General features: G+C 38.4%; 1 protein-coding gene across 1 annotated transcript in view; it reads left to right on the plus strand.

Moving 5' to 3' along the window:
• Positions 1-10,142, plus strand: part of dennd5a (DENN/MADD domain containing 5A) — a 28,995-nt gene that overhangs the window by 4,121 nt on the left and 14,732 nt on the right. Inside the window, exons 2-6 of the mRNA XM_033984030.2 lie at positions 2,119-2,190; positions 2,816-2,925; positions 3,010-3,688; positions 5,693-5,880; positions 6,097-6,408. Of these exons, the coding sequence (XP_033839921.1) occupies positions 2,119-2,190; positions 2,816-2,925; positions 3,010-3,688; positions 5,693-5,880; positions 6,097-6,408 (1,361 nt within the window). The remainder of the gene's footprint in view (positions 1-2,118; positions 2,191-2,815; positions 2,926-3,009; positions 3,689-5,692; positions 5,881-6,096; positions 6,409-10,142) is intronic.

Below are 10,142 nucleotides of genomic sequence, written 5' to 3' on the forward strand. Positions count from 1 at the left end.
TAATCCATGTATTAATGCTCTGTAATTATTCTTTTATGTGGTGTTTTCATACTCCCTTCATAATCTTACTTGTTGCACTTGTTTGGCCAGAAATGTCCGTGTACGTGTAGCTCTTTTTCACAGGACACGGTCACAGTGCTTTTTTCCTACAACAATAACAATCAATCCTGTATTTTCCTACTTAAAGCCAAATCATATTTCCGATGACTTCAGCCTGTGAGCGCAGTATACAGGAGGAGAGTGGGCCGAGCTGCTGTAGTCTTGAAGGCAAATGTGCGCAGGAAGAGAGCTGAAATATGGGGGTGGTCCCTGGCTTTATGAGGCGGCCAAAACCAGCTCTGTGACGCTTGTCTCTCTCAGCTTCCGCTCCACGCTCACTGTCAGCTCAAGTTATTTATTGACATTGACAGTTATGAAATTCTCAACACTGTGCTAGGGGTAGAAAATATTGAAAATGTTTGATTATCCCGATGAAGATAATCAGATGATCTTATGTCAGTCCATCAGAAATGTGCAATGTGCCTGCAATGTCGGTTTATGTTCAAGAATCGCACAAAACATGAAGACACAGTAAAAAGAACAACAATAGTGCAGAAATATCACCTTTTAACTGGATTAGACTATTTTTGCTGCTATTTTATTTTATTTTTTAAATCTTTTTTTTAAATTAAACATTATGTACTATTTGATATTCAGATTTTGGTCTGGTTTGTTTTGAGGGGAGGGATTTTATTACAGTAATCTCCAAAATGATTTCAAAATGTAATTATTTACTGAAGTGGTTTGTGGTAAATTAGGCAACATGAAAGAAAAAAATGGAAGGCTTAGGGTTATTGACTAGTGATGTGAAGATTATTTTGTTAATTGTGATAATTCCAGTCACAATATAACTATAAGAACTAATAATAATGATTATATCAAGAATTTTAGAAGTTCTTTCAATTCAATCTATACACATGAATGTACAGTGCTCTTTATCTGTCATATTAACATAATCATTAAAAGGGTTGTGAATACTGACCTTGTATTCTTTTATGTAGGGACATAAAAAAATCAATATCAGATTTTAGAGTTATTGAGGCTGTTGTTGATCTTGGCCAGTATACTGGTTGCATAATCTTTCTGAAGTCCTTCTTTGTTATCAGCGTTTGCCTTTAAGGGTTTTCATCTTTCAACCACATCATCTTCAACATGTGACAGGCCTTTTGACTCTCAAGCGTATGAAAATTTCTCACATGGACAAAAAGGGAAGTGAAACCTGGACAAAAAAGCTGCCCAGTGCACACCCAGTAATATTTGTATCATAATAATCAACGATAAAAAACATTTGAATCATCATTTCACATTTTTATTTTACCCTTTTTTTCTTTTTTTTGTGCAGGATTTTGGTACCAAGCATTTCTTTCTCATCTTAATCATAATAATTCTGTCAGTGTCTGACTCGATCCTTCAAAAAGACAGTCTGAGCTTTGTAACCTACTTTCTACAGAGTTGGCAGATTATGAAAGTTACCACAGCAGATTAAGCCTCTAATCCTTAAGGCTGTGGATTCTCTGCCAAGACACTTCGGTGTACCTGTGTCTACTCCTTTGCCTAACATACTGTATCTTTACAAGCCAACTGTGGGTCTTTGTGGAGAAGACTTTTAATAAATGAATCGTTAGAGGTTATATAATGACAGTGTCCTACCTGGAAAACCTTGTATGAATGAAGTGTAGAAAGAGCTGTTAAACTAAGCACTAACACACATTTTGTCAGTGGCCTTTTTTATAATCATGTACCACAAATATATGAACCTTTTGTGCTGGACTTGTGACTGCCCTGTTTGATGGAACAAATAATATTTTATGTGAATTCATTTTATAGATGCGGTTTTCTGTATTTGTGTCCTGCATGCACGGTACTGACTGCATGAAGAGGAGAAAACACTACCCTTGTACATAACCCCAGCAGCTGGCTTCATTTAGCATAGCCACCTGACAGAGACATGCTAATGCCCTGTTTCTGTACGCAGCTTGCTCCCAGAAGCACAGCTGTGTTTGCACAAACAGAAGTGATGCGCTGTCCACTGAGAACATGGATTTTAATTCTGTTTTTGTTGTTTTATTTGTTGTGTAGCTTTATGCCAGTATATACAAGCTACTAAATTCAGTGATGGGGCGCAAGGCAAACTAGCAAGGGGAAATGAAGGTAACCCTGGCAACACACACTTCCCTTTAAAACCTGGGCACAGCTTCAACCCTTCACCGCATCCTATAACCTTTGACCTTTGTTTACTCCCTAATCTGACATCTTCACTATGTTTTTCTGAGCAGGTTTGGGGACTTGCCTGTTATTTTTTGCACCATATTTCTTATCTTGGTTTTCTCACCCTGCTGCTTTTGACCAACTCCTTTAGCCGCAAAATGAACAATGAGCCAATGTTTGACAATCACCGCTTCTGTTCCTCACACTCGGCCGGCGCTGCCTTCCCGGGCGATGCTTGGTTGATGTTGTCTCTACCCTTAGTATGAATCACTTTTAGTATTGCTGGTGTGTGCATCACTTCTGCTTAACTCTGGGTTCAAAACTACTGTAAGTTCATTTGTATTGACATTAAAGCTGACAAAAAGCATAAAACAATTTGGCCAAAATGCACATGACAGCTTAAATGATCCAATACAATCTTTTTCTAAATACAAAATTGCTGACTCGCTTTCCTTCTGGAGTTTTGCCTGGCACTTTAAGCCTGCTGCTTCCGATCCAAATATTGTCAAATCAAATAGTCTGTGAAATAACCATTTGTTCTTTCTCTTTTCTGCTTATGATTTTTCAGGTGAGAATTTTGAGCAGAGTCCACTGCGACGAACTTTTAAATCCAAAGTTTTAGCACATTATCCAGACAATGTGGAGTGGAATCCATTTGACCAGGATGCTGTGGGGATGGTATGAGTATTTATTCATTACTGATCTGACATATTGTTGCAGTCTGTTCACATCTTGATATTCATGTCTTTGCTTTTCTCACAGCTCTGTATGCCAAAGGGTTTGTCATTCAGGACACAGGTAGACACTCGAGAGCCCCAGTTTCACTCGTTTATCATCACCAGAGAGGATGGCTCTCGGACCTATGGCTTTGCCCTCACCTTCTTTGAGGAGGTGACCAGCAAACAAATCTGCAGTGCAATGCAGACACTTTACCACATGCACAATGCAGAGCAGTATGACATCTTGCACACTCCCATGTCTCCCAAACCTCCTAAAGGACTGGAGGAGCCGCGGCAGAGGCCTATTCTGCAGGCTGCCCCTGCCATCTCCCGCCTGCAGCGCTTCAACTCCTACGACATCAGCCGTGACACACTGTTCGTTTCCAAATGCATATGTCTAATAACGCCAATGGCTTTTGCCCAGGCCTGTAGGAAGGTGCTAGAGCAGCTGTACCAGGCTGTGTCCTCTCCGCAGCCACCACCTCTGCCTTTAGAAAGCTACGTCTTCAACATCCTCTATGAGGTGCCTCTGCCTCCATCTGGACGCTCACTGAAATTTTCAGGGGTATATGGGCCTGTGGTGTGTCAGCGCCCCAGCACCTCTGAGCTGCCCCTGTTTGACTTTGGCATTGGGGAGGTGTTTGAGCTGCTGGGAGTGGAGAACGTACTTCAGCTCTTCACGTGTGCACTGCTGGAGATGCAAATACTGCTTTACTCACAGCGTAAGTACTGACCTGCTCTGCCTGTTTCTACTGTGTGTTTAGTTTTGGCATCAGTACGCCTTTTGCATTCATAGAGATCTAAACCAGCTGAACTTGTGGCAAGCCTTTTTCATTATATGTAAATTCCTGTAGAGAAAAGTGCCCTGTCATGTCTAACTTTTACTCTTTCTTTCTGGTTAAGGACTCATCTTTTTATAGTCGTATATAAAAAGTGTAGCTCAAGGTTTCACCACAACAGATGTCTTCTCTGTGCTTGTTGGAGCTAAAATGCCACATATTACATAACCTTGAGTGTTTTCTTGAAAGTATGAATACTGAACATGTTGCTTACTTACTCAGCGCTAGAGGATATGTGAGGGTTTCTTTCACTTTTGCTGCAGTGGTCAGACAATTTTTGTTACATTTTGCTTTGAATTTTTGAGTTAAATTTGATGGGACTTGCAAAACATAGACGGGATGCTCTCTGGAAATGTACTGCCTTTTTATACATAAACAAACTAGTATTTTGAGTGTCTATTTTTGAGTGTTTTTTGTACAAGCAGCAAGCGGCAAGTAAAAGCCGTAGGGATCTTTTGAGAAATACTTGAAAAATATCAGTTGTCATACATTTACAACAGCATAAGGTTAAGGTTACGCTAATGAGTCATTCACTTTCAGTTATTGATTGTTGATCTATCGATAGTGTGCCCACAAGGACCGCATAGTGCACAAAGAAACCGAGTAGGATGGAGCGGTTAGAAAATGTACAGAGATGTTGGGGTTGGTGACTTGGCATGGTAATTGGATCCATTACAATAGCCCAAAAAGGCAAGTGGTCGACTAAGCACAGGGGGGCTGTGGTGCAGCCGTGAGGGGAAAGCTGTCCTGTTGCCATGCGACGCGGAGGCAGGGAGGACAGACGTGGAGCTGGATGATTATTATTGGTTAGAAGTGACATCATGCCTCCCCCCTAGAGGCTCATCACTGCGGAGCATGTGAAGGGTGTTGCGAGAGTTAAAGGCCGGCTGTCTTCCTCTGAGAAGAAGCAGGGGATTGTTACACAAGGGCTTGCATTTAAACAAACACTAAGCAAAATGACACTCGACAAATTCTTAAAGGCTGAAGTCCAGATTTTCTGATTAAATGTAACTTTCTATCCCTGTCTGATGTCTCTTCAAAACTGAACAATTGTGTTTTGTTGGGTAATATATTCAGCCCATTTCTGCCTGATGGGAGGCTAGAGATGTGTCACTCAATGTATTCACTGTTGTGGCAAGCTACAATTAAATCCTTGTGATTTTCAGTGACTGGCAGCCATAGAGAAAATTATATAGGAATGACAGAACCAAAGCAACCACATTTTACAGCACATACCTTAATGAGAGGCACTGATATATGTTATACCTGATTTGTCATATGGGTTTACCAAACACACTTACATTCATGAAGTTGTTTTGATTTTCTAGGTTTAAGAAAAGAAGTGTTAGTATTCTGGTCTCTGTCCTGAGAGAGGAGGCCTGTTGAGAGGGGGGTTAGTAGAGGGGCCTGGGGGAATGAGTGTCTCCCCATGGGACCTCACATGACCAAAAGAAGGAAAAGCGTTTGCTTTGGCACCATGACAAGTGAGACCCAACTGTTCCTCATTATACCCAAGGTGTCAGCAGATAATTCAGGAATGCAGATGTGAACTGATGGAGACGTGCTTTCCTTGTATACGATTCACGACAAAGGAATGTAACAAGCACATGAGCGAGGTGTTTTGTGAAAATGTGTCAAGATAATTCAAAGGTCATGCAGCCTTCCTGTGATAGCATTCCAATCAATCCTGCATTTTCAGGTCAATTCTGGTGGTCGAAACATTTTATTGTTTTAACTGTAAGGAATGATACACAATATATTACATGTCAAGTAAAGGCTCCTGTAACAGTACCATTTTTACATGTTAAATTGTTTTGTTCTAGATGTAGACTTGTTTTGTTGTATTCTTCCTTGCCTTAAATGGATGTTTTTATTTATTTTAAACAGATTACCAGAGACTGATGACTGTGGCAGAAAGCATCACAGCCTTAATGTTCCCCTTCCAGTGGCAGCACGTTTATGTTCCCATTTTGCCTGCCTCACTCCTCCACTTTTTGGATGCACCTGTGCCGTATCTGATGGGTCTGCATTCCAACGGACAGGACGACCGCACTAAACTTGAGCTGCCTCAAGAGGTACAGCTAAAATTGTCCTCCCTAAAATTTGTGGATAAAAGGCATCCAGACCTTGTTGTTATGCTGTTATTACTATAGTAGACTGTAAATGTAAATGTAACATTTCTGAAAATTATTTCCAACTGTCTTTTTTGTCGATTGTGAGTTTTTAGCTTCTGAGCCTAATACAATGTTTTGCTGTACAATGGTTAAAATAAAAATCTCTGTCCTCTACAGGCTAATTTATGTTTTGTCGACATTGACAACCACTTCATCGAACTACCGGAGGAGCTACCTCAGTTTCCCAACAAACTGGAGTTTATCCAAGAGATTTCTGAGATCCTTATGTCGTTTGGCATTTCTCCAGAGGGCTGTCCACACTCCAGCGACAGCCAGCCCAAATACAGGGGCCTTCGCTCTGTAGATGTCGTTTCAGACAAGCGCAATGGCAACTTGGCATCACCACTCAACTCCTTCCTGCTGAGAGAGAATGAAACTATCGCTCGGCTTCAGGCGCTTGTGAAGAGAACAGGAGTCAGCCTGGACAAGGTACAACATGTACAGGGATGTTACTACTAGTTTTGAACTTAAAGTAAACACCGTAGACATTAAACATTTGGTTCATCTGTTTACCTTTATTGGACACACAGTTTTAACTTAATGCAACTGTCAAGTCATATTGATATTCTGAAAGAAAATATCATATATATATATATATATATGTATATATGTATATATGTATATATATATGTATATATATATATATATATATATATATATATATATATATATATATATATATATATATATATATATATATATATAATGTATGTGTGTGTGTTTATATATATAATGTATGTGTGTGTGTTTATATATATATGTATGTGTGTGTGTTTATATATATATATGTATGTGTGTGTGTTTATATATGTATGTATGTATGTGTGTGTTTATATATGTATGTGTGTGTGTATATATATATATATGTATGTATGTGTGTATATATGTATGTGTGTGTGTATATATATATGTATGTGTATATATATATATATGTGTATGTGTATATATTATGTATGTATGTGTGTATATATATATGTATATATGTATGTATGTGTATATATATATATGTATATATGTATATATATGTATGTATGTGTATATATATATGTATGTATATGTATATATATATGTATATGTGTGTATATATATATATATATATATATATATGACTATATATATATATACATATACATACATAGAATATACACATACATACATATATATACATATATACATATATATATATACACATACATACATATATACATATATATATACACACATACATACATAATATATACACATACACATATATATATATATACACATACATATATATATACACACACACATACATATATACACACATACATACATATATATATATATACACACACACATACATATATAAACACACACATACATACATACATATATAAACACACACACATACATATATATATATAAACACACACACATACATATATATATAAACACACACACATACATTATATATATAAACACACACACATACATTATATATATATATATATATATATATATATATATATATATATATATATATATATATATATATATATATATATATATACATATATATATACATATATACATATATACATATATATATATATATATATGATATTTTCTTTCAGAATATCAATATGACTTGACAGTTGCATTAAGTTAAAACTGTGTGTCCAATAAAGGTAAACAGATGAACCAAATGTTTAATGTCTACGGTGTTTACTTTAAGTTCAAAACTAGTAGTAACATCCCTGTACATGTTGTACCTTGTCCAGGCTGACTCCTGTTCTCTTCACAAGCGCCTGAAGCCGAGCGATAGTTTCATTCTCTCTCAGCAGGAAGGAGTTGAGTGGTGATGCCAAGTTGCCATTGCGCTTGTCTGAAACGACATCTACAGAGCGAAGGCCCCTGTATTTGGGCTGGCTGTCGCTGGAGTGTGGACAGCCCTCTGGAGAAATGCCAAACGACATAAGGATCTCAGAAATCTCTTGGATAAACTCCAGTTTGTTGGGAAACTGAGGTAGCTCCTCCGGTAGTTCGATGAAGTGGTTGTCAATGTCGACAAAACATAAATTAGCCTGTAGAGGACAGAGATTTTTATTTTAACCATTGTACAGCAAAACATTGTATTAGGCTCAGAAGCTAAAAACTCACAATCGACAAAAAAGACAGTTGGAAATAATTTTCAGAAATGTTACATTTACATTTACAGTCTACTATAGTAATAACAGCATAACAACAAGGTCTGGATGCCTTTTATCCACAAATTTTAGGGAGGACAATTTTAGCTGTACCTCTTGAGGCAGCTCAAGTTTAGTGCGGTCGTCCTGTCCGTTGGAATGCAGACCCATCAGATACGGCACAGGTGCATCCAAAAAGTGGAGGAGTGAGGCAGGCAAAATGGGAACATAAACGTGCTGCCACTGGAAGGGGAACATTAAGGCTGTGATGCTTTCTGCCACAGTCATCAGTCTCTGGTAATCTGTTTAAAATAAATAAAAACATCCATTTAAGGCAAGGAAGAATACAACAAAACAAGTCTACATCTAGAACAAAACAATTTAACATGTAAAAATGGTACTGTTACAGGAGCCTTTACTTGACATGTAATATATTGTGTATCATTCTTTACAGTTAAAACAATAAAATGTTTCGACCACCAGAATTGACCTGAAAATGCAGGATTGATTGGAATGCTATCACAGGAAGGCTGCATGACCTTTGAATTATCTTGACACATTTTCACAAAACACCTCGCTCATGTGCTTGTTACATTCCTTTGTCGTGAATCGTATACAAGGAAAGCACGTCTCCATCAGTTCACATCTGCATTCCTGAATTATCTGCTGACACCTTGGGTATAATGAGGAACAGTTGGGTCTCACTTGTCATGGTGCCAAAGCAAACACTTTTCCTTCTTTTGGTCATGTGAGGTCCCATGGGGAGACACTCATTCCCCCAGGCCCCTCTACTAACCCCCCTCTCAACAGGCCTCCTCTCTCAGGACAGAGACCAGAATACTAACACTTCTTTTCTTAAACCTAGAAAATCAAAACAACTTCATGAATGTAAGTGTGTTTGGTAAACCCATATGACAAATCAGGTATAACATATATCAGTGCCTCTCATTAAGGTATGTGCTGTAAAATGTGGTTGCTTTGGTTCTGTCATTCCTATATAATTTTCTCTATGGCTGCCAGTCACTGAAAATCACAAGGATTTAATTGTAGCTTGCCACAACAGTGAATACATTGAGTGACACATCTCTAGCCTCCCATCAGGCAGAAATGGGCTGAATATATTACCCAACAAAACACAATTGTTCAGTTTTGAAGAGACATCAGACAGGGATAGAAAGTTACATTTAATCAGAAAATCTGGACTTCAGCCTTTAAGAATTTGTCGAGTGTCATTTTGCTTAGTGTTTGTTTAAATGCAAGCCCTTGTGTAACAATCCCCTGCTTCTTCTCAGAGGAAGACAGCCGGCCTTTAACTCTCGCAACACCCTTCACATGCTCCGCAGTGATGAGCCTCTAGGGGGGAGGCATGATGTCACTTCTAACCAATAATAATCATCCAGCTCCACGTCTGTCCTCCCTGCCTCCGCGTCGCATGGCAACAGGACAGCTTTCCCCTCACGGCTGCACCACAGCCCCCCTGTGCTTAGTCGACCACTTGCCTTTTTGGGCTATTGTAATGGATCCAATTACCATGCCAAGTCACCAACCCCAACATCTCTGTACATTTTCTAACCGCTCCATCCTACTCGGTTTCTTTGTGCACTATGCGGTCCTTGTGGGCACACTATCGATAGATCAACAATCAATAACTGAAAGTGAATGACTCATTAGCGTAACCTTAACCTTATGCTGTTGTAAATGTATGACAACTGATATTTTTCAAGTATTTCTCAAAAGATCCCTACGGCTTTTACTTGCCGCTTGCTGCTTGTACAAAAAACACTCAAAAATAGACACTCAAAATACTAGTTTGTTTATGTATAAAAAGGCAGTACATTTCCAGAGAGCATCCCGTCTATGTTTTGCAAGTCCCATCAAATTTAACTCAAAAATTCAAAGCAAAATGTAACAAAAATTGTCTGACCACTGCAGCAAAAGTGAAAGAAACCCTCACATATCCTCTAGCGCTGAGTAAGTAAGCAACATGTTCAGTAT

The sequence above is a fragment of the Periophthalmus magnuspinnatus genome, chromosome 3, assembly GCF_009829125.3.
Source record: "Periophthalmus magnuspinnatus isolate fPerMag1 chromosome 3, fPerMag1.2.pri, whole genome shotgun sequence".
NCBI lineage: Eukaryota > Metazoa > Chordata > Actinopteri > Gobiiformes > Gobiidae > Periophthalmus > Periophthalmus magnuspinnatus.